Source organism: Panulirus ornatus, chromosome 40 (genome assembly GCF_036320965.1).
Source record: "Panulirus ornatus isolate Po-2019 chromosome 40, ASM3632096v1, whole genome shotgun sequence".
NCBI classification, from domain to species: domain Eukaryota; kingdom Metazoa; phylum Arthropoda; class Malacostraca; order Decapoda; family Palinuridae; genus Panulirus; species Panulirus ornatus.
The window spans coordinates 4087946-4114229 of record NC_092263.1 but is presented as its reverse complement, the minus strand read 5'-3'; the positions used below and the strand labels follow the sequence as shown (position 1 = coordinate 4114229).

Here is a 26284-nt window from a genome sequence, read left to right as displayed (position 1 = left end):
CCAGAGTATCAGCTGATCTCTGTTGTTGTTTTGTGGTTCAGTGTTCGGCCGCTAGAGTGCAGGACACATTAACTAATCTCGACTTTATATATATATATATATATATATATATATATATATATATATATATATATATATATATATATATATTATACTTTTTATTATACTTTGTCGCTGTCTCCCGCGTTTGCGAGGTAGCGCAAGGAAACAGACGAAAGAAATGGCCCAACCCCCCCCCCCCCATACACATGTATATACATACGTCCACACACGCAACTATCCATACCTACACCGCTTTCCATGGTTTACCCCAGACGCTTCACATGCCTTGATTCAATCCACTGACAGCACGTCAACCCCGGTATACCACATCGCTCCAATTCACTCTATTCCTTGCCCTCCTTTCACCCTCCTGCATGTTCAGGCCCCGATCACACAAAATCTTTTTCACTCCATCTTTCCACCTCCAATTTGGTCTCCCTCTTCTCCTCGTTCCCTCCACCTCCGACACATATATCCTCTTGGTCAATCTTTCCTCACTCATTCTCTCCATGTGCCCAAACCATTTCAAAACACCCTCTTCTGCTCTCTCAACCACGCTCTTTTTATTTCCACACATCTCTCTTACCCTTACGTTACTCACTCGATCAAACCACCTCACACCACACATTGTCCTCAAACATCTCATTTCCAGCACATCCATCCTCCTGCGCACAACTCTATCCATAGCCTACGCCTCGCAACCATACAACATTGTTGGAACCACTATTCCTTCAAACATACCCATTTTTGCTTTCCGAGATAATGTTCTCGACTTCCACACATTCTTCAAGGCCCCCAGAATTTTCGCCCCCTCCCCCACCCTATGATCCACTTCCGCTTCCATGGTTCCATCCGCTGCCAGATCCACTCCCAGATATCTAAAACACTTTACTTCCTCCAGTTTTTCTCCATTCAAACTCACCTCCCAATTGACTTGACCCTCAACCCTACTGTACCTAATAACCTTGCTCTTATTCACATTTACTCTTAACTTTCTTCTTTCACACACTTTACCAAACTCAGTCACCAGCTTCTGCAGTGTCTCACATGAATCAGCCACCAGCGCTGTATCATCAGCGAACATCCTAGATGTATACAGTATCGACAGCAATGAATATCGAAATGGTTTTCGGTACGAGGTTTCTTTCTTGGGGAAAACGAAAGACTTTGGGTCGGTCAGAGTATATATGCGAACATGGGAAGTGTTTCAAAGTCTTTCCCATTACATTTTAAACTGGATACTGGATAAGGGAATGATCTAACAATCATGTTATATGTGCTGAGCATTCTCTCTCTCTCTCTCTCTCTCTCTCTCTCTCTCTCTCTCTCTCTCTCTCTCTCTCTCTCTCTCTCTATCAATCTTGCCATCTTTCTCTGGATTGGGTAGGGCCCAACCTATCCCCCTTGCCTGACCCCACCAGCTGAGTCCGTGGAGGCCTTCCAGACATCAACAGAAATCAGCTGATCGATCAGCTGATTTTTCCCCTTGTAATTTCTTGCGTCGTGTCACAACTTTCTCTTGCTTCATCTGTGAAAGCGTGTGCGAGTTTCCCTCCTGACCGCCGTCATGGTTGGTCTCGGAGCTTGGCCTAGCCTACACACGTGTGGGATGGACTAGAATTAGTTAAACCATTTCTAATTATGGGTCATTATCATTTACCCATCATGTTGAAAGAAGTGGCTGACGACGTAACGTAGTCTACATGGATGAGTTCCATGATTGCTATAGTGGTAGTAGTAGAAAAAGTATTAGCAGCTGTAGTAGTGAAAGTAGTGGTAGTAATAATAGCTACTAGTAGTAGTAGTTGTGGTAGTTGCAAGTGCTACCAACGAGTGGTGTCACTGGATATTGGTGTCTGGCATCATTGCTACGTCATGGCTCCATGTCGACATTATGACGGTCATCAAGTGCACATCTTGTCATGCATCTCTCTCTCTCTCTCTCTCTCTCTCTCTCTCTCTCTCTCTCTCTCTCCCTCTCTCTCTCTCTCCCTAGGTCCTGCCTTCCCCTGCCGCTAGTCTTCCCCTCTCCCCAGATTCTAGGGGACCTGTCTGCCTCCCCTGACTCTTACCTCTCCCCAGGTTCTGGGGCAGTCCCTGCACCTGGCCACCTCCAGGTAGGGTGTAGATAACCACTCACCCACTTACCCATTACTTTAGTTTCCCCTTAATACTCTGACTTTCATTGGAACTTGATTTATATCAAGACTGTATTTGCTGTATTTGGAACTTGATTTATATCACGACTGTATTTGCTGTTTTCTACAGTTTGGTTCTTCAATACATCATGAAACTGCCGAAGATATATCGTCAGAGAGTAACAAATTTGATTTAAGGAGCTTTGGAATAATTTCATTATGTTCATTTACACTCTGATCATAATCTATTTAACATTCGTATTATTGCTTATCCACTGTAAGTACAGTGTATTTGTTATAATGTCTGGATTAAGCAGTGCTTTTGTTCTGACTCTCTACACGTCCTTCTTGATTCAAATGGTTTGCGATCCCCTTTTTTTGTCGTCCTTACTTCTAATTCCTTGTTTTGTTTGTGTAGTTGTCCCTCCCCATCATTGCCGCTTCTATTCTCGTCACTTGTATCTTTTTTTCCGTCGCTCTTGTTTATGATGTCGTCCTTGAGGCCTCCCTGAGCTTGCACTCTGATCTTTCTACATGCGAGCATTCCTTATCTTGTCCCACCAGCCACTGGTTCTTGTTGGTGTCCAGCAGGTCTCCTTACACACACACACACACACACACACACACACACCAGCACCTCCTCCTCCTCCTCTGCACCCTGAGAGACGCCAACACACCCTCACCATCTGCGTCGTTTGCCCACAAACACTCCTGTGGTTTTCCCCCGCTCGCGTGGGCAAGAAAGGAGACGTTTGCCTCACACGTGAACGCCTTCCAAATTGGGACACACGCACGTAAACAAGATGACGTATCCGTTCACCTGGGGGACGCAGGCTCGCAGACGTAGACTACTCCCGATGTGGGAAGTCGTAGAAAGACGTAAATACGTCTCTCTGACGAACACAAGACATTGATGTCTCTCCTCAGATAAGGAAGACGTCTATTGAGACACCGTCACACAGACGTCCTTACCAGACAGGGACAATGTCCAGCAGGCACACACGTCCTCCTCATGCAGACAGTCATATAGACACACACGTCTCCCCGAAGACGGAAACGCAGTTCCAGACACTCGACAATCGATTTACGTCTGACATGAACGTTTTTTTTCGACGTCGCAAGCTTTTGATAAACCCAGACGTCGCTCTAGCCACTGTCGCAAACTTCTCTTTAAACCCAGACGTCGCTCCGGCCAGTGTCGCAAGCTTTTGATAAACCCAGACGTCGCTCTGGCCACTGTCGCAAACTTCTCTTTAAACCAGACGTCGCTCCGGCCAGTGTCGCAAGCTTTTGATAAACCCAGACGTCGCTCCGGCCAGTGTCTCAAGCGTTTGTTAAACCCAGACGTCGCTCTAGCCACTGTCGCAAACTTCTCTTTACACCCAGACGTCGCTCCAGCCACTGTCGCAAGCTTTTAATAAACCCAGACGTCGCTCTGGCCACTGTCGCAAGCCTCTCTTAAACCCAGACGTCGCTCTACTTCCACTAGAATTTAAAAAGTTGATCGAGGCGCTAAGCTACCTCGAGTGAGTCGCTAGTGAGTATCGCCCTGACGAACTCGTCGCCAATTAGGAAGGATCTCTTTGTGCCTGTCGTCATCTTCAAAAGTTCGCGAGCTTGACGTGGGTGAGGTGGGGGTGTGTGTGCGTCGTTCACAGGAAGGCTCAGGGGAGAACACCAGTGAGGCGACGCCAAGGAGTGCTTCAAGGAGAGGAAAGGAGGGAGGAGGGAAGGAGAGGACGAATATGGTCTCATGCGATCGCTCTTTTAAGGTCCTCCGTCACGCCCTCTTCCTCGCTGGGGGAGGAATCGGTGGAAGGGGTAGGGCCGGGACAGTGGAAGGGGTAGGGCTGGGACAGTGGAAGGGGTAGGGCCGGGACAGTGGAAGGGGTAGGGCCGGGACAGTGGAAGGGGTAGGGCCGGGACAGTGGAAGGGGTAGGGCCGGGACAGTGGAAGGGGTAGGGTTGAGACAGAACAGGTCAGGGTCGGGGACAAGCGTCATGATCACAGAAAGACACCACGGTTCCCCCTGGGAACGACACAGTGGGTGTCGCACCCCTGGGAACGACACAGTGGGTGTCGCACCCCTGGGAACGACACAGTGGCTGTCGCACCCCTGGGAACGACACAGTGGCTGTCGCACCCCTGGGAACGACACAGTGGCTGTCGCACCCCTGGGAACGACACAGTGGCTGTCGCACCCCTGGGAACGACACAGTGGGTGTCGCACCCCTGGGAACGACACAGTGGGTGTCGCACCCCTGAGAACGACACAGTGGGTGTTGTCTTGCCATACAACATACGTCGCCATCTTGCCTCTGACTCACTCCACGACAGTTAAGGTGAAATAATGGTAAGCCACACCTGGGGTCCCTCGTACGTCTATGGCAACCCACTGAGCTGTTGCCCCTCAAAACCATAAGGTTGGGAATATAACAGACGTAACAAGAGAGTAACGACTAAACAGTCAACCAAGTACAAATGGGGAGCAGCAATTATAAGGACCTGATGATACGAAAGACAATATCAACTCGTACATCTATCATAGGCCACCCAAATGCTGTCGTCTGACACTCGATTTAGATAACCAACATCAAATCCAAGACGAAACGTAAATCTAAAAAGATTTATGTTCGACTCAATACGATGCACACAAAGTGATCGATGCCATATTGTGTGATAAACATATGTTGATATAATAGTCTCCAGGGTGTAAGAAAACTGTTAGATACGTGATTATTTTCGCGTACAAGTCGGCATTATATGTTGAGATCCGAGGTCTTGAATATCAAAGTTTAGTTCATCTGGCGCTAAATCTTTTGTGATGAACAATTCTGTTACAATAAGACGTTGAGGAAGAGCTTGTATATTGAGATATGAATGTCGTAATTATTGGTTATTCATCAAAGGCAAATCATAATAATTATCATAAATGGATCGTTTACTCGTTCGATGTTGGTATTTATATTTGCGGTAGAGAGATCTAACCATCGGGGATTCGAAGTCCTTAATAAACAGCTTCGAAGACCATGTATCTCACTCTCATGGTGCTGCTTGTGCCTCATGTATGGGTCGTCCATCTATAGTGTTCTCAGCGAGGTACTAAGGTCCTCCACAGCGTCTGACGTCACGAGCACCTGAAGGAGACGCCCGTACATCCAGGAACTTGAATGTCCCAGTGTAACTTCGAGAAGGTAATGCTTATGTTCTTCCCCTGACGCAGAACACTTGAAAACCTTCAGGTTCGACTCGGACACCCCGTTACCCCCTAAGCGGTCGTGGGCGTCGCCTCCCGTATATAATGATAGACACATTAACCTTTACGAAGAAGTGGAGAAAGAAATAATCCTGGGATTAGTCTGGCCTCCCGGGTAGTGGAGCAGGAGGGAGGGTGTTGCTTATTCTCATACCAAGACCTTGTGAGGCTGGCTCACCCGAGCCCAACTGTGTTGCCCTTAATGTCAACACTTGGTCTGTCCAGTAGGATTGATGGAGGTGTTCGAGCCTCCTTTTAAGGGAAGAATTAAAGGATTAACGATGCATGAAATGACCTAGTCTTGTCCTCCGCATCTGGGTTTCCCCTTTATCCCAAAATCTCCCTAGTTCACTCACTCGTTGATCGTATGTTGGGCTAAATAACGGAGATGAAATGCGAGTTCCAGTGTTGAATACGTGATTGTAAAGCACATCTGGATTACCAAGGTTCACGAGGGCAAAAACTAGATTAACAGTACATCAGTATGTACGTTTTGCCCACCCAGGCCTCAGGACAGTCACACCTCTACAGACCGTCGCACGCAGCAGGGAATACGAACACAGTCTTCAACTGTAGACACACACACACACACACACACACACACACACACACACACACACACACATACTAGTTACAATAAGACAGTCAAACACACGAGTTCAAAACTGTTCCCTCGCTTGGGAAGGTACAACACACGACTGACCTCGCCTGCATAGGGTCTGCATCGTCTTGGTCGTCTTGGTCGTCCGTGGACGTCGTCCGTCGTCGTCTTGGTCGTCCATGGTCGTCTTTGTCGTCGTCCGTGGTCGTCTTGGTCGTCCGTGTTCGTCCATGGTCGGAGGTCCCACTTGCCCCAGTCATACAACTCATGATACAGTTGACACACTCGTCTCGCATCATCTAGAGAACCTGAGTGGCTGGAAAACCCATCCATTTCACAAGACATTCGCTCCTTATCTACCCAGAGTCAGTGTTGAGACGCTGTGAGATATGATCATTGTTGATGGAATGCCAATCTTTGTCCACACGTATCCAAAATGATCAGTACGTACCTATAACTTATTGTGAATCATTACAACACATTTCTTTTCCTCTCTCGATGGGAAATGGGCACTGTTCCAGGACATGGAGGGACATGGGCACTGTTCCAGGACATGGAGGGACATGGGCACTGTTCCAGGACATGGAGGGACATGGGCACTGTTCCAGGACATGGAGGGACATGGGCACTGTTCCAGGACATGGAGGGACATGGGCACTGTTCCAGGACATGGAGGGACATGGGCACTGTTCCAGGACATGGAGGGACATGGGCACTGTTCCAGGACGTGGAGGGACATGGGCACTGTTCCAGGACATGGAGGGACATGGACACTGTTCCAGGACATGGAGGGACATGGGCACTGTTCCAGGACATGGAGGGACATGGGCACTGTTCCAGGACATGGAGGGACATGGGCACTGTTCCAGGACGTGGAGGGACATGGGCACTGTTCCAGGACATGGAGGGACATGGACACTGTTCCAGGACATGGAGGGACATGGGCACTGTTCCAGGACATGAAGAGAAATGGTCTGTGTTCCAAGATTACAAAAAGTGTAGGTCAAATGCATTCCATATTCTGAAAATGACATTTCCAGCCATTCTTGTACCACTTCCAGTGACACAGGTGGCACAAGTGTTCGCTGGAACAAACTTCCAGTGGTACATAACTCCACACATCTCGTGTCTGAGGGAAGGAACAGGCGGAACGGAGCCTTCCCACCAAGACGGGGTTGCGAAGGAAAGAGAGAGATGTGAGAGCAGGGAGTGGAGGGTGGGAGCTTACATCACGAAGGAAAGAGAGAGAAGTTAGGAGCAAGGAAGGGGGCCAGCAGGTACCAGGCCACACATATGGTAACCTGTGATGGGACGGGAGTGGCCAGAGGAAAGGTGGACCAACTGGTGGATGGGGTGGAGTGGGGGACACTAGGTGGAGTGGGAGACATCAGGTGGTGTGGAGGAGGTGGAAGCAGGATCGAGGATCACACGAGGTGGTGGTGGTGGTGGAGGAGCAAGTGGTGCGGGTGAGTGGAATGAGACTAGGCAATTACTCGCAGGTAGAAGTCGTCCACCTTGAGGCGAACGCTCCACATTATCCTGCTCCACTTCTTGGCCTTGACGGGTTCTGCTTCCCCCCCCCCCCCACATCCCCCACCTCTTCCCACCTGCCTGCCTACCCTGTCCTACCCTACCATACCCTGTCCTCCCCAACCTACCCTGTTCTACTCTACCTACTTTTCTGCCTACCTACCTTCCTTTCTACCTACCTTCCTACTTACTTACCTACTTCTCTACCAGCCTACCTACCTCCCTACTTCTCTGCCTACCTACCTCCCTACTTCTCTGCCTACCTACCTCCCAACTTCTCTACCTACCTACCTACCTACCTACCTACCTCTCTACCCACCTACCTACCTACCTACCTCCCTACTTCTCTACCTTCCTACCTACTCATCTTACCGCCCTACCTTCCACACCTTACCTACCCGACCCCTAACATGGCTTACCCTCTGGCCTGGTGGGGGAGGGGGGGGGAGGTTGAGGGGCGGCGGACGGTAGAAGAGGACAACAACAACAACAACAATAACAACAATAACAGCCACCAGGGGGACCAGTCAGCGTCGTCTTTTGTTTCCTTCGTCAGCGCCAGCAGGATATCGACGCTCGTAAGATCACTGTAACGGGTCATGTGATCCCGAGGTGTTACAGTGTAACGACTTCATGTAACGGAGTGTTACAGCGTGATACAACGCATTCAGTGAGTATTACAGCGTAACACAACTCAAGGGCCGTACGACATATCCAAGGGTCGTACCGTTGTACTCAAGGGTCGTACCGTTGTACTTAAGGGTCGTACCGTCGTGCGCAAGGGTCGTACCGTCGTGCTCAAGGGTCGTACCATCGTGCTCAAGGGTCGAACCGTCGTGCTCAAGGGTCGTACCTTTGTACTCAAGGGTTGTACCGTCGTGCTCAAGGGTCGTACCGTCGTGCTCAAGGGTCGTACCGTTGTACTCAAGGGTCGTACCGTCGTGCTCAAGGGTCGCACCGTCGTGCTCAAGGGCCGTACCGTCCTGCTGTAGGTCATACCGGCGTGCTCAAGGGTCGTACCGTCGTGCTCAAGGGTTGTACCGTCGTACTCAAGGGTCGTACCGTCCTGCAGTAAGGTCGTAGCGACGTGCTGAATGGTCGTACGTCAAGGAGGGTTGTCCTTCCCCTGTGGTGGTCTAATGTCCATGGAGGGAGGCTGACGGGTTAGAGGGGCCAGGAGCCAGCCATCTTTTTTTCCCTCTTCTTTTTATTTGGATCACAAAAACCAGATTCCCAGTGACGCTGGCCAGGCGAGTTTGGCTGTGTGTGTGTGTGTGTGTGTGTGTGTGTGTGTGTGTCTGTGTCTGTGTGTGTGTGTGTGTGTGAGAGAGAGGACGCCTGCCCTCGCCTCTCGTCTTGTCTGCTGAGGTGAAGCTATTATGAGTCTGGAACCACTGCTGTTCCTACTGAGCCAGAAGTCGCTATTGTATCTGCTGTATAATCGTCTCTTACTGCTACTGTATCTGCTGCTGCTGTTGCTATTGTATTCTCTGCTGTTTCTTTTCATCTCGTGTTGCTGTATCTTACTGTATCTGCTGAACCGTTGTAGGCGTCTCTTCTGTTTACTTCTGTCTGCTGCTGTGTCTGTTCCTTCATCTGTTGCCCCATCCTATATCGTATAGAAACAAGACACTTATATAAAGCAGGCGGAGTCTTGCATGACACAGACACACCCTCACATAACACACAGACATATGTGTACATACGAACACATATATGACTAACGAACACTTGTATAACACAAACACTTATATAAGGTAGAGGAACGGCTTATGTAAACGAGATAATGATATAACGAAGAGACTTTTATTCGTTAAAAACGTAAAACATGAATAAAACGAGTTTAATTCATGCGTATACATACGGAAAAACCATTTGTTTCCAATAATGACAACACGAATTGATTAGATTAGAATGTCTGTGACAATGAATCCTAATAAACGGTATATACAAACACGTATATTGATATATAGGCACCCAGGCACTAAGACATATATACGTAGATATACCTGGATACATATATACACATAACAGAGGTCCATCAGCACGCATGACACACACTATTAAGGGAGGGAGAGAAACCCCTACACATCTACAATCACAGGAGGTGTCTCCCTCAAGTGTCGCATAGTAAACACGACACCTTGTGTACCTAGGCGGGTAAGAACAGGGAGGGAAGACATGACACGATGTGAGGATATACGTGTATCTTTTCTCTCTCCTTTTCATACACGCCCCTTGTTTCCTTCCCTCAGAATTGATAACCAGTTTACTGAACAACTTTGTGTGAGAGAAGTTGACATTTTGTCTTGTGGCGGATCAAGATGTCAAACCTCCACCACCCCCACACTGACCCACCTTTGTGTTCTGGATTGGTGTTCACTGTAACACACGTCTGGCGGATCATGTAACGTAACCTCTTCCTTAACAGCTGCTGCTGACAGCTTATCTTCTGTGCGAGGAAGCATCCACTGTGTTCCTCCTCCTAATCCTATTCAAATATTTTACAAATTGTGTTGGTCGAAGTTACTGGGTTGTGGTTCAGAGAGAGAGAGAGAGAGAGAGAGAGAGAGAGAGAGAGAGAGAGAGAGAGAGAGAGAGAGTGTGTGTGTGTGTGTGTGTGTGTAAGCTAATGTAAGTGTTTCCTGGTGAAGTTAGTGCAGTGTTAAGTGGGTCGAAGCTGCGCCGTTTTTTGGTCATACATCACATCTACCATGATGTAGGGTCAAGATAAAGGGGTCAGATCATGAAACACTTGCCCTAGTGTGAGGTCAAGACACAGGTACCATATCCTCAAACACTTGCCTTAGTGTGAGGTCAAGACACAGATACCATATCCTCAAACACTTGCCTTAGTGTCAGGTCAAGACACAGGTACCATATCCTCAAACACTTGCCTTAGTGTCAGGTCAAGACACAGGTACCATATCCTCAAACACTTGCCTTAGTGTGAGGTCAAGACATAGGTACCATATCCTCAAATACTTGCCTTAGTGTGAGGTCAAGACATAGGTACCATATCCTCAAACACTTGCCTTAGTGTGAGGTCAAAACATTGGTACCATATCCTCAAACACTTGCCTTGGTGTGGATTGTCAAAACTCTGACATTTGACCCAGGTCAAACCCTCGCCTTATCATTATAACCAGTCTTATGTACGCGAACCATGACACCCATACATACACTTGTCCGCTGGACTTTCTCTGTACCACACATATGTTGCACCGGGCGCTGAGGGTTTAGCATTTGCATATGTCCAACGCTGTAGTCCAGCTGATGCACATGTTGCACGGAACCTTTCACCATCGTCTCTCTCTCTCTCTCTCTCTCTCTCTCTCTCTCTCTCTCTCTCTCTCTCTCTCTCTCTCTCTCTCTCTCTCTCTCTTCTCTGCAAAACCACCTTCGAGTTTACGCATCTAATTACAGTGGGACTCTCCCTCAAGTGTGTACTCGCAGGCCACAGCTCTCGTTGGCCCGTTACAATCATTACAGGTCCTCTCAAAACTCATCCTCCAGTCCTTCCCTGTTTACTACCTTCACTTCAAACCATCCACTGACCACCAGAGGAATTCCATCGTTCCAGGAATAGCCAATCTTCCAGCGAGAGACTTGGTCTTATACCAATCAAATCATCCTTATCAAATAAAAAAAATATATATTCCACCTCCACTTGGCTTCGCTTCACACATATCAAAGTTTCTCATCTTAGACGTACATGGACCTTGTTTGTATATACACAGATGTCTGCGACCCCTTTCTGTCACTCCTTCAAGTTCTGGGAAGCTGGAATCTCTCTCATGGGCGACAGCGAGCGAACACAGACCGAAACACTGTCAATATATTATTGATTCAAGACACCGCGGGTTCGTTTTCTGACACAACGGAGTGTTCATGGGTGATTCCTGTTATTTGAATCATACATGTGAATCAGGGAATTGCATCACAGTATTCTCCAATTTGTATTGTGTAATTTCTCACCCTGTATAATCTTAGAGAAGCTGGTCTAAGAAACCGCACAAAATTGGGTACATAACGGGCAATAACTTGTTGAACTCGTTTGAGCCATGTTGAAATTGTTGATAATTTCCTAACCAGCTTTGAAATTAGTGTTGGCTGCCTAGTGTCTGGCTGGGTAGTCATGCACCTCCCAGCATCTTGTACATTAAAGAAAATACACATCTCTTGTGAGATCGAAGACCACATTCCTTTACCTTCGAACCCACGTCTTGTCATCGTGTTTGTGTCCACGACTTTTATAAGCAATTACGTTTGTCCATCTTGTTCTATAAACCTTTTCTATTATTCCCTCTGAGGCTGTTCTCTTTTCCCTGCTTTTTCGTGGGATATTTCAGCCTTCTGCATATTTTTTTTTAAAGTTAGGATAATATTTCATCCGCCATGTGGTTGCTGTTTGCTGATGACGCGGCGCTGGTGGCAGTGAGAAATTGTAGAAGCTGGTGTCCCCGTTTGGGACAGTGTGTGAAAAGGGAAAAAAGTTCACAGTAAATGTAAATGAAAATAAAGTCATAAGGCTTATCATCCCCATCTGTACTTAACATAACGGAACGTCTTTCTTGCCGCCCTACAGAGCCAGTATGGTAAGCCTACAGCTATTGACGGCGACGGTGATGGTGCTGATGGTGGTAGGCGCGACCTTCTGCAGTGGTCAGACCACCAGTGAAGACTCGACGGAGAGTTCATACAAGGATGAGTCTCCCACGCCTGCCATAAGATCATCCGCCAGGCGCACTGCCACCTACATCCCCCGCCGCCGATTTCTCACCTTCCCCAAGAGGAACAAGTCCCCTGTAAGTTCCATCAGTAGCTTTCTAGGTCCAGGAATCTCCCCTAGTGGCTTCCTAAGTTCCAGGAGCCTCCCTCAGTGGCTCTCTGAGTTCCAGGAGCTTCATTCAGTAGGGCCTAAGTTCCAGGAGCTTAATTCGGTGACTCTCTAAGTTCCAGGAGCCTTCCAGTAGCTTTCTAAGTTCCAGAAGCCTCCTTCAGTGGTTTTCTAGGTCCAGGAGCCTCCCGTAGTGGCTCTCAGAATTCCAGGAGCCTTCCAGTAACTTTCCAAGTTCCAGGAACCTCCCTCGGTAGTTTTATAAGTTCCAGAAGCTTTCCTCAGTGGTCTTCTAAGTCCAGGGGGCCTTCCTCAGTGGCTTTCTAGGTCCAGGGTGATAAAATCTTCATAGAAGGATGAAAATGAATTCAGGATTGTGTGAGTGTGGACAGTGGACGGGGAGAGGAATGTGTGTGTGTGTGGGAATCCCGTGTGGGAAGGTGTATGAGAGGAGTTACGTCAGACATTATATTTTGTACAGTGTATGAAAAGCGACTTTTGACATGACACGGGGTAGGCGAGTGAGGAATATGAAGTGAGTGATTAGTAGAAAGACAATGTTGATGAATGAGGAATGAGGCTTAGTGTACAGTGGGATAATAAATGTGTCAAATCAAACGCGTCTTGGAGGAAATGCAAGAGACGAAACCGGGAACGAAAACGAGAGTTTAGAGGTGACTTTGTGGGTTGAGGAACAAGGAATGGAACGAGGGAGGGGAAAAGTATGTTTGATGACGAATGAACAGTGAACCGACGGAATGGTTCTGTTGTGTTGAGCCATGACGCTGCTGTTGACCAGCTGTTACAACGTCTGAACATACGACGAGGAAGTGCGATAGTGTACACTCGGGCGAAGGGAGAACAAAAGTGGATTGCGAGAAAGAATTGAAAGAGAATGGACTACAGGTCGTGGGTAAACTACAATATTCTCATCGGTGCAACTGAAGGGATTTTGGAGCAGAAGAGATAAGGAAGGTCAGTTGATGGAGTGTAGGTGATAGAACTGATGGTTCGTGTGGTGGTAACCTGTTGCTATGGAAGGCATGAGCTGGAGGCTTTGTTTACTGGCTGGAAATGGAAGAGAAGAAGAAATAGTCGAGTTATTTGCTCCAGATTCATGAGGGAAGTAATGTCCAATGTGAGGGGCGTGTCTGTACGGTGTGAGGGGCGTGTCTCACACAGTAAAGACGTAACGAAAGTGATAATGAAAGTCAATTGTCGCCCACGGGGCTCAGAATTAACTCGACCGACTCTTCCTTATATAGGTAGAGTCCCAAGGCTCACCAACTGGTCACTTAAGGTCAGCTAAATGTGGAGATAAACCGGTTTGTTGATATCGCATCTCACTTGAGGTCTGCCTGCTTGCCCCAAGTCATTGCGTCAGGTGTCGTAACGTCGCAGGAGACTGGCGCCTTCGTCAGTTGCTGGTCTGTAGATCACACGTAGCCTCTACTCTACGTCACGTGTCTCTAAACACACGAAGGGTAAAGTGTGGGTGAGAAATGGTGTATGAAGGTCACACAGGGGAGGATTCCGGAGGGCGTGGTAAGGCGTGGGATAAATTGATACCACAGAACGCGTGTGTTTATGGTCGCTGGGCGAGGGTGTGAGGCACTGGCTGTGTGTGTATTTGTAGGACGTGTTCGACTGTGAATGGTGTGGGGAAGATGTTGGAAATCAAGAAGACATTCAACAGAAGGAAATGCTTGGAACGTGTCGAGATGACTTAGGAGGAATGATTTGTTTGTGAAGCTGGTGTGGTCCACAGACTTGTTCTCATATAATGAGGTTCTTAAATATCATGTAGTTGCAGAGGTGAAGGAAGCGTTTGGTAGAGTATTGAACAGACAAATAGGAATGTAGAGACAGTTGGGAAATGCCTTTCCAACCCCATCCTTAAATCTTAACGACGGGAAACACCAGATAACTCGTAGGCTGGATGGGTTACTCTGAGACAGTGGAACAAATGAAGTATTAATACAAAGGTCGGGACTGATGCTGGAATAGACGAGCGTATCGTGAAAGACAAAATCGATATCATACATTTTCTGTGACACAATTGTCAAAGTCTGGAGCACAGAGGAGCGAGGGAGGGTGTAGGGTTGTGCACCCGACCTTCCGAAGTGGTCTGGTTTCTGGAGGTTTTGAGGAGAGGGATGCCAAAGACAGCCAGCCAGATGTGGTGAGGTCTGCCACGAGAGAGAGAGAGAGAGAGAGAGAGAGAGAGAGAGAGAGAGAGAGAGAGAGAGAGAGAGAGAATGGGGGAGGGATACGATTTAGTGCAGTTGGTAGGATGGACTACAATACTGTATTGTGGTTCAACAGTATGACATTTATTTCGCAATGCCTATGATTGGTGGTCCCCCCAGTGTGTGTGTGTGTGTGTGTGTGTACGTACTGCTAACAGTGTTGCTCTTGTGTTGTTGCAGACCGAGAACGTGATCGGCAAGAGCCCCTGCCCGCGAGGCACGAGAGGAACCCTGTGCAGGAAGAACCTGGCCCGAGCTGCCCAAACCTGCACCTCAGGTGAGCCTCCACCTCCTCCTCCTCCACCCTCACCACACGACCTAACCTCCTCAAGTCTTGCAGCCATCAACCACCTCCTCCTCCACCTCCTCGTCCCTCACCACACGACCTAACCTCCTCAAGTCTTACTGCCATCAACCATCTCCTCCTCCACCTCCTCCTCCCTCACCACACGACCTATCCTCCTCAAGTCTTGCAGCCATCAACCATCTCCACCTCCTCCTCCACCCTCACCACACGACCTATCCTCCTCAAGTCTTGCAGCCATCAACCATCTCCTCCTCCACTTCCTCCTCCCTCACCACACGACCTGTCCTCCTCAAGTCTTGCAGCCATCAACCATCTCCTCCTCCACCTCCTCCTCCCTCACCACACGACCTATCCTCCTCAAGTCTTGCAGCCATCAACCATCTCCACCTTCTCCTCCCTCACCACATGACCTATCCTCCTCAAGTCGTCCCATCATTATCATCCACTTCAGTTAACACATTCCCCGTAAATCACTTTATCTTCATATATATCTTCTTAATTGTTTAACAATGCTGCCTTCTACGCAAAACATTACTTATATCAACTGTATAATATATATATATATATATATATATATATATATATATATATATATATATATATATATATAAAACAGAAGACCTGATGGTCTATGACCAGGTTATCTGCTGGAGGACAGTACATGGGAAGGACAGATAACACAAGACCTGATGGTCTATGATCAGGTTATCTGCTGGAGGACAGTACATGGGAAGGACAGATAACACAAGACCTGATGGTCTATGACCAGGTTATCTGCTGGAGGACAGTACATGGGAAGGACAGATAACACAAGACCTGATGGTCTATGATCAGGTTATCTGCTGGAGGACAGTACATGGGAAGGACAGATAACATAAGACCTAATGGTCTATGATCAGGTTGTGTTCTGGAGGCTAGTGACAGTACTCTAAACTTATCATCTATATATCTGGACTTGTGGCACAGAAAACAGAAATATACAAAAGGAAATTCTTTACCATACACACCAGATGTGGGGCAGACAGCTGTTGAAGCGAGTGTCTTGGAAGCAAAGAATTTGAAGGAATTTGATGTTCTTGATTTATTCACTACAATTTTGCACATTTGAATGAGTTGAATGAGTAAGACATCATTTTATACTTTTTTTTCGGAAGCGTATAAGGTAGTAATCATGGCTCTCAAAGTGAACACCATTGTCCATATTCTAGTGTGATTTGATTTAGTAATCCACAGCGGAATTTTGATTGTGGTATTCGGATCCTTATTTTCCTTTTATTTCGGTCAAACTCGATCAGTATTTGTTATACGTTATGGCGTACCTGATCCAGTCGATTGATCTCTCCAGACTTAACGAATTTCAGATACGAAGGATTCGCATGACGATGTGTCGAAAGCGAAGATTTGGTTTGTGAGAAAGTGGTGACGAGAGGCGGGAATGTGTGTGTGTGTGTGTGTGTGTGTGTGTGTGTGTGTGTGTGTGTGTGTGTGTGTGTGTGGGAGCGTCATATATTGTCTTATCCAACCAACCATGTTCGTTGCTTGGGAAGTTCAGGTTAGACTGTGAAGGTTGGCAAACGTGTCAATAAAACCTTTATGAATAAGAAATGTTTCCTTGACTTGGTTCTTCTCAAGGCATGATTGACCTGGGAGCAGATAATGCTACACAGGCCTTAAGCCCTTGAGCACTACGGTGAGTATGATGGCTGAGACTTAGACCTTAATGACCTGGCCAGCGCACCCAAGGGTCGTACCGTCGTGCTCAAGGGTCGTACCGTCGTGCTCAAGGGTCGCACCGTCGTGCTTAAGGGGTCGTTCCATCGTGCTCAAGGGTCGTACCGTCGTGCTCAAGGACCGTACCGTCGTGCTCAAGGGTCGTACCGTTGTGCTCAAAGGTCGTACCGTCGTGCTCAAGGGTCGTACCGTCGTGCTCAAGGGACGTACCGTCGTGCTCAAAGGTCGTACCGTTGTGCTCAAAGGGTCGGTACCGTCGTGCTCAAGGGTCGTACCGTAATGCTCAAGGGTCGTACCGTCGTGCTCAAGGACCGTACCGTCGTGCTCAAGGGTCGTACCGTAATGCTCAAGGGTCGTACCGTAATGCTCAAGGGTCGTACCGTCGTGCTCATGGATCGTACCGTCATGCTCAAGGATCTTACATTCGTGTTCAAGGGTCGTACCGTCGTGCTCAAGGTCGTACCGTCGTGCTCAAGGACCGTACCGTCGTGCTCAAGGGTCGTACCGTCGTGCTCAAGGACCGTACCGTCGTGCTCAAGGGTCGTACCGTAATGCTCAAGGGTCGTACCGTCGTGCTCAAGGTCGTACCGTCGTGCTCATGGATCGTACCGTCGTGCTCAAGGGTCGTACCGTCGTGCTCAAGGACCGTACCGTCGTGCTCAAGGCCGTACCGTCGTGCTCAAGGACCGTACCGTCGTGCTCATGGATCGTACCGTCGTGCTCAAGGACCGTACCGTCGTGCTCAAGGACCGTACCGTCGTGCTCAAGGTCGTACCGTCGTGCTCATGGATCGTACCGTCGTGCTCATGGATCGTACCGTCGTGCTCAAGGTCGTACCGTCGTGCTCAAGGACCGTACCGTCGTGCTCAAGGGTCGTACCGTAATGCTCAAGGGTCGTACCGTAATGCTCAAGGGTCGTACCGTAATGCTCAAGGGTCGTACCGTAATGCTCAAGGGTCGTACCGTCGTGCTCAAGGTCGTACCGTCGTGCTCAAGGACCGTACCGTCGTGCTCAAGGGTCGTACCGTCGTGCTCATGGATCGTACCGTCGTGCTCAAGGGTCGTACCGTAATGCTCAAGGGTCGTACCGTAATGCTCAAGGGTCGTACCGTCGTGCTCAAGGACCGTACCGTCGTGCTCAAGGGTCGTACCGTAATGCTCAAGGGTCGTACCGTAATGCTCAAGGGTCGTACCGTAATGCTCAAGGGTCGTACCGTAATGCTCAAGGGTCGTACCGTAATGCTCAAGGGTCGTACCGTCGTGCTCAAGGACCGTACCGTCGTGCTCAAGGTCGTACCGTCGTGCTCATGGATCGTACCGTCGTGCTCAAGGACCGTACCGTCGTGCTCATGGATCGTACCGTCGTGCTCAAGGTCGTACCGTCGTGCTCATGGATCGTACCGTCGTGCTCAAGGACCGTACCGTCGTGCTCAAGGACCGTACCGTCGTGCTCATGGATCGTACCGTCGTGCTCAAGGGTCGTACCGTAATGCTCAAGGGTCGTACCGTAATGCTCAAGGGTCGTACCGTCGTGCTCAAGGTCGTACCGTCGTGCTCAAGGTCGTACCGTCGTGCTCAAGGTCGTACCGTCGTGCTCAAGGTCGTACCGTCGTGCTCAAGGACCGTACCGTCGTGCTCATGGATCGTACCGTCGTGCTCAAGGACCGTACCGTCGTGCTCAAGGGTCGTACCGTAATGCTCAAGGGTCGTACCGTAATGCTCAAGGGTCGTACCGTAATGCTCAAGGGTCGTACCGTAATGCTCAAGGGTCGTACCGTAATGCTCAAGGGTCGTACCGTAATGCTCAAGGGTCGTACCGTAATGCTCAAGGGTCGTACCGTAATGCTCAAGGGTCGTACCGTAATGCTCAAGGGTCGTACCGTAATGCTCAAGGGTCGTACCGTCGTGCTCAAGGACCGTACCGTCGTGCTCAAGGACCGTACCGTCGTGCTCAAGGGTCGTACCGTAATGCTCAAGGGTCGTACCGTAATGCTCAAGGGTCGTACCGTAATGCTCAAGGGTCGTACCGTAATGCTCAAGGGTCGTACCGTAATGCTCAAGGGTCGTACCGTAATGCTCAAGGGTCGTACCGTAATGCTCAAGGGTCGTACCGTAATGCTCAAGGGTCGTACCGTCGTGCTCAAGGACCGTACCGTCGTGCTCAAGGTCGTACCGTCGTGCTCATGGATCGTACCGTCGTGCTCAAGGTCGTACCGTCGTGCTCAAGGACCGTACCGTCGTGCTCATGGATCGTACCGTCGTGCTCAAGGACCGTACCGTCGTGCTCAAGGTCGTACCGTCGTGCTCATGGATCGTACCGTCGTGCTCAAGGTCGTACCGTCGTGCTCAAGGTCGTACCGTCGTGCTCAAGGACCGTACCGTCGTGCTCATGGATCGTACCGTCGTGCTCAAGGGTCGTACCGTAATGCTCAAGGGTCGTACCGTCGTGCTCATGGATCGTACCGTCGTGCTTAAGGGGTCGTTCCATCGTGCTCAAGGGCCGTACCGTCGTGCTCAAGGTCGTACCGTCGTGCTCAAGGTCGTACCGTCGTGCTCATGGATCGTACCGTCGTGCTCATGGATCGTACCGTCGTGCTCATGGATCGTACCGTCGTGCTCATGGATCGTACCGTCGTGCTCAAGGGTCGTACCGTAATGCTCAAGGGTCGTACCGTAATGCTCAAGGGTCGTACCGTCGTGCTCATGGATCGTACCGTCGTGCTCAAGGTCGTACCGTCGTGCTCAAGGTCGTACCGTCGTGCTCATGGATCGTACCGTCGTGCTCAAGGGTCGTACCGTCGTGCTCAAGGTCGTACCGTCGTGCTCATGGATCGTACCGTCGTGCTCAAGGGTCGTACCGTAATGCTCAAGGGTCGTACCGTAATGCTCAAGGGTCGTACCGTCGTGCTTAAGGGGTCGTTCCATCGTGCTCAAGGGTCGTACCGTAATGCTCAAGGGTCGTACCGTAATGCTCAAGGGTCGTACCGTCGTGCTCAAAGGTCGTACCGTCGTGCTCAAGGACCGTACCGTCGTGCTCAAGGGTCGTACCGTAATGCTCAAGGGTCGTACCGTAATGCTCAAGGGTCGTACCGTCGTGCTCAAGGACCGTACCGTCGTGCTCAAGGACCGTACCGTCGTGCTCAAGGGTCGTACCGTAATGCTCAAGGGTCGTACCGTCGTGCTCATGGATCGTACCGTCGTGCTCAAGGACCGTACCGTCGTGCTCAAGGACCGTACCGTCGTGCTCAAGGTCGTACCGTCGTGCTCAAGGACCGTACCGTCGTGCTCATGGATCGTACCGTCATGCTCAAGGATCTTACATTCGTGTTCAAGGGTCGTACCGTCGTGTTCAAGGGTCGTACCGTCGTGCCCAACAGTCGTAGTGCTGTGCTGAAGTACCGCACACTTTTCCATATCCTGAACACTTCCTTTTGTCCAGTGAAAAAAAAAAAAATGGGTAAACTTGTACCTCACTGGCTGCTCTGAAGGGGATGTCTAGCCCCAGTGATGCGCCATGCCAAAGGCGAAAGCCCCAGCCACACTGCATATGTCTGTACTTATATATCCTCATGAGTCATAAATGTAAGTAGAGAGCTGTAACGCCACCAGCAGGCTAGACTAATATACTCATCATAAGTGTAAGTAATGAGCTGTAACTTTACCAGGAAGGTAGCCTAGTATACTCATTATAAGTGTAAGTAATGAGGTGTAACTTTACCAGCAGGCTAGACTAGCCATACTCATTATAAGTGTAAGTAATGAGCTGTAACTTCACCATCAGGATAGCCTAGCCATACTCTTTATAAGTGTAAGTAATGAGCTGTAACTTCACCATCAGGATAGCCTAGCCATACTCTTTATAAGTGTAAGTAGGGTAACTCCAACAGCAGGCTGGCCTAGCCATACTCATTATAAGTGTAAGTAATGAGCCGTAACTTCACCATCAGGATAGCCTGGTATATTCATTGTAAGTGTAAGTAACAAGGTGTAACTTCACCAGCAGTTTAGCCTAGCCAGTACTGACGTGTGTAAGTGTGGAGCCACTACTAAATTCACAACACTGTGATCAGTCAGCCACTTGCCACAGTCATGGAGGCACAACACTGGGGCGTAAACAAGAAACCTTCTCTCTCCAGAACTAACTTTTGAAATCTGTAAATTTAAAATAAACTTTTAAAAAGGAAAAAAAAAATTGTGTAAATTTAGATTGGGTCATACTGTGTGACCTGTGATTTTATGATACAGATTGATATGTCACGCAGACATTAACCTGTGGTTATAGATGAATATGTCGCACAGACATTCACTTGGGGTCACAGATGAATATGTCAGTGATATTAACTTGTGGTCACAGATGAATATGTCGCAGTGATATTAACTTGGGGTCACAGATGAATATGTCGCAGTGATATTAACTTGGGGTCACAGATGAATATGTCACAGTGATATTAACATGGGGTCACAGCTGAATATGTCAGTGATATTAACATGGGAGTCATGGCTTGACATGTCACATGGACTTTAACTTGTGGTCATGGATTAATTGGTCATAATATCATTACTTTGTGATCATGTATGTATGAGAAAAAAAGTATCTACCCAGTGGCTCTCGTGGCTGAATATGGAATAGGTTTGGTATTGCTCTAAATCAGCAGTGATTATTTCAGTGTAATTACCTAGGGTTTCACTGAAGTTCTGGTAAACGTGGTCTAGTGCAGCGCCTCTCTGGCCCGAGCAGAATGTAAGATGAAAAGTTTTACACACACACACACACACACACACACCCTCACACTTGATAATTTTGGTGAAAGAATCCAGTAATATATTGCAGATGGAACGTTTTTGAATCATTCTAGAGTGGGCAGAGGGAACGTTTTTGAATCATTCTAGAGTGGGCAGAGGGAACGTTTTTGAATCATTCTAGGGTGGGCAGAGGGAACGTTTTTGAATCATTCTAGGATCTTGAAATGTTTTCAACAGTTCCTTTTTGCTTCATTATAATTATAAACATTGAGTCTTGCCCACACTGATATGTTTACTGATGAGGCATCTCCCTAGTCTACTTCATGAAGTATACTATATTGGTCATACATAACTCTTATGATGAAAAACGTGTGTTTTATTGGCATGTGTTAATAGCTCACAGCCACTTACCATTTTCCTCGTGGTTATCAGCATATATATATATATATATATATATATATATATATATATATATATATATATATACATATGAAGATATTGTGATCATACTTGTCCGTGATGATAGTATGAAGGTGAAATCACACTTCAGTAGGTGATACAATTATATTTAACATGTAATTTTTCTATACATGTGGCACGACATGTTTCGTGGAGACAATCCACCTCATCATCAGGTGGTGCCAGTACTTAACAAAGTTATTTAAATCCCAACATCACACTTGAGTCCCGCCGTCCAGCACCAATCTGTACAGACCAACCACTGTCCGCTTTCTCTGGCAGTAACCGTTGTAAGGGAGAGTGATTAAGGGGGGTCACGTGGCGGGGGTTGACCTGGGTAGCTGGGTGTGTCTTGAACAACTTTTGTTTTCGTGTTTTGTCAATTCTCTCATAATGATTTGGTTAATGCTAGAATGGGCCTTAAAATTGCCTGGGGACAAATTAAAGTTCTTAGTATTAGCAATTAAGACAGATTCAATGACGTTACGTGTGACATAATCAGCAGAGGGGTATAGAATAACGGGATTTTCAAGATCTATTTCCATGGTGATCATTTTCATGACAATGTTTAGCGATCGCATTTTTGTGGTCATCCCTGCGTACTGCATGACGGTGCCAATAACACATCTCCGTTACAGTTTTACCAGTCTGGCCTATATAAATATATTTACATGCCTTGCATTTGACGACGTAAACACTCCCAATTGTTGCATGATTTGGCCTACTATTTATTAAGATCTTACTGATGGTCCAGTACAATAACACCATCAGTAAGATCTTAATAAATAGTAGGCCAAATCATGCAACAATTGGGAGTGTTTACGTCGTCAAATGCAAGGCATGTAAATATATTTATATAGGCCAGACTGGTAAAGCTGTAACGGAGATGTGTTATTGGCACCGTCATGCAGTACGCAGGGATGACCACAAAAATGCGATCGCTAAACATTGTCATGAAAATGATCACCCTGGCCATAGATCTTGAAGATCCCGTTATTCTATACCCCTCTGCTGATTATGTCACACGCAACGTCATTGAATCTGTCTAAATTGCTAATACTAAGAACTTTAATTTGTCCCCAGGCAATTTCAAAGCCCATCCTAGCATTAACCAAATCATTATGAGAAAAATGACAAAACACGAAAACATAAAGAGTTGTTCAAGACACACCCAGCTACCCAGGTCAACCCCCGCCACGTGACCTCCCTTAATCACTCTCCCTTACAACGGTTACTGCCAGACAAAGCGGACAGTGGTTGGTCTGTACAGATTGGTGCTGGACGGCGGGACTCAAGTGTGATGTTGGGATTTAAATAACTTTGTTAAGTACTGGCACCACCTGATGATGAGGTGGATTGTCTCCACGAAACATGTCGTGCCACATGTATAGAAAAATTGCATGTTAAATATAATCGTATGAACTCTACTGAAGTGTAATTTCACCCTTATATATATATATATATATATATATATATATATATATATATATATATATATATATATATATATATATATATATATATATATATATTATATATATCTTCGGTCTTCCTGTGGTATATTAGACACCAATCTTCTATTTGCTGTTCTCCTTGGCACCAAAACTTTACAGTTTACATTTTTTGCTCACGTTAAGAGCTGTAGGGATGATCTTGTAATACCAAAAGATTACTTAGAAACTTTGTGAAGTGCAGCAATAATACGAATTCCTATTATGTTGATGTAGTCACTGGGTCATACCTCTATCGTGGAACCCACGACCCTCACGCCATGTCGCCATTAAAACTACTTTTCTCTCTCTCTCTCTCGACTGCAGATTCGTGTGAGCAATGCCGGCAAGAGTGTTCCTCTCTCTCCCCATCCGTGTGGCCCACCTGCTGCCGCAACCACTTCCTCTGCTGCCGGGACTTGGCCTACGCCTGCCAGCAGTGCAACTTCCCAGAGCTGACCCCCTTCTGCACCGCCGCCTTCAAGAAATGTTTCTAACCAGCAAGCAAGGAGAAATACTGAGAGACTTGACGTGAGATCAGACTTTCCTGTAGAGACATTTAATGTATGCCTTACTTATTGTTAGAGGGCGTTGCAAGTTTGTTGTTTGTTGTTAGATTGGCTGGGTAATAAGGCCTTGTCTGGCATGACGAGGTTAATGTCATACATACGAACAGCTCATCCAACAGTCGCAAAGAAGCTACTAACTCGACTGTCACTTGTGGACGTCGGTCTGCAACAGACAGTTTACCACAAGTGTACAATCAAGCTCTATTTATAGACTCCATCGCTGAGTTAAAAATGATTTTCTTTTACGAAGGAAATTGATTGACTTTATGCCACAGGTAAGAACCTCTTAGAATCCAGGTCAATGTTTTGAAACCTTTCTTACTGGCTTGATGCTTCCGGCTGTCGAAGACAGTTTGCTTGTAAGAATAATTATAAACTGTTTCCCTTTCTTAACGTCGAGGCTATTATACTTTATTAGTTTACTGTTGTGAGGCAACATATCTGGACAAATCATGGATCGCCTGGAAGTCTTGCGACACTCGTACAAAAGCACCACAAATTATATGAAGTTAGCCAGTGTGATAGCTTATTTCTGGAAAAAAAGGAATTAAAACAAGAATTTGCGTTTTGGTATGTACAGCGTTCATGTTTCGTTCATTAAATCTTATAATAGCAATGGTTTCCATGCTTAGATCTGAAGGATAAGATACGTTGAGGACATTTGAGTAATTCCATTGGATGTATAGGGGAGTGAGGGGGTGGACGTCAAACCCAAGCTAGATTGGACAGCCCAAATTGTGGACGCAAGTTGAAGCAGTTCCACCTAAATTATTACAAAATACTGGCCATGTCATAGCAAAAAAAATATCCTTTCATATCATCTCTATTCTGAGGAATCTTCTAATGTTGGAAGAATTTCATGTGACCATAAAATGTCATTGTGGGTATCACACGTTTGAGTTGATGCGACACATTTCGAGCCCAGGTCAGCCTATGGGGGACTTTTATAATCAGTTATTTCATGTATCTCTATTAGATCTATCTTGGACACTAGCATTTCTGATAGCTTACATTGTTTTCCTATGCTTCCCTTATGAAATAATTAGCTATTTATCATTATCCATTTGTTTGGAAGTGTGAAGGAAGAACCCGGAACATAGTCTCGAAACTATAAATTGCGTATCACGATTGATGATGATACACAGTATTTTGCTACATATGATAATTGAAACCATTCAAGTTGTCATGCATGATTCTAGTTGTGTCATGGAAACCTTCATGTCTTGGGAATATTATGAACTATAGAATAGCCAGGAACCCAGCGTATAAAAGCAGTTAGAAGATTGATCTAAGTTAAGCCAAGACTGGCATGGATTATCTGTGATAAGCCTTGACTTACCATCCGATTTGCCTTCGTAAATTTAGTCAAAAGAACGTGAACTGCGCGATTTTTTTGTGTAATTTCTTAAGAATTGAGTATAAATTTATCACCCTCAAAAGGGAGTTGTTTTCTCGTCAAATTATAGAATTATGTCCATGCAGTAAATATATGTTATAACTACTATATGGAAACGTATATAGTGCTCTTACTAATCTCACTCCAGCAAACAAAATGCAGCTGTTACATCTTTTTTACAATATGTTTGCAAAGAATTTCATTGTAATAAAAGACAAAATGAGTCCCAAATACACTAATACATTCCACTGTTTAGCTCAGCAGTAGAGTTACAATAGCCCAGCAGTAGAGATGGTAGAGCTCAGCAAGTAGAGTTGGTAGAGCTCAGCAAGTAGAGTTGGAAGAGCTCAGCAAGTAGAGTTGGTTGAGCTCAGCAAGTAGAGTTGGTAGAGCTCAGCAAGTAGAATTGGAAGAGCTCAGCAAGTAGAGATGGTAGAGCTCAGCAAGTAGAGTTGGAAGAGCTGAGCAGTAGAGTTGGTAGAGCTCAGCAAGTAGAGTTACATTTGAGAAGTTGAACAACAAAGTTACCTTCAGCCGGCCCTTAGCTTCAATTACTCTTGCCTCCTTGAGCACGATAGTCTGACACTTCGGGTCTGGTCATCACTGTTGTACCCCAGAATAGTTATCATCGTGATCATGGGTCTTTCCATCTTGCTTAAGGAGTTAATGAGGCGAGTAGGTCAACTTTCCTTGTATACCTGCCAATATTGACTGTTAAACTAGTAAGGGAAATGGTGATATTCAAGTTTGTTAAATGCAGTTTTTTCCTGAACATGTGGAGGAAACTGGAACACATATATTATCTGTGACATATTGTCTCACCACTGTACATAATGTTTTGTTTTCATATATGTCTTTATCTCTAGCTTTCATACTGTATTTGAGCTTTCTTATGAGATATACTTTATATTAAATAAAATGGTTATTTAACA

At 46.9% G+C, this 26284-nt stretch overlaps 1 protein-coding gene across 1 annotated transcript in view; it reads left to right on the top strand.

The window, feature by feature from the left end:
• The window catches only part of LOC139761319 (uncharacterized), a 57959-nt gene extending 31675 nt beyond the window's left edge, over nucleotides 1–26284 (top strand). Inside the window, exons 2-4 of the mRNA XM_071685377.1 lie at nucleotides 12157–12376; nucleotides 14838–14934; nucleotides 23715–26284. Coding sequence (XP_071541478.1) covers nucleotides 12164–12376; nucleotides 14838–14934; nucleotides 23715–23884 — 480 coding nt within the window. The 5' untranslated portion in view covers nucleotides 12157–12163 and the 3' untranslated portion in view covers nucleotides 23885–26284. The remainder of the gene's footprint in view (nucleotides 1–12156; nucleotides 12377–14837; nucleotides 14935–23714) is intronic.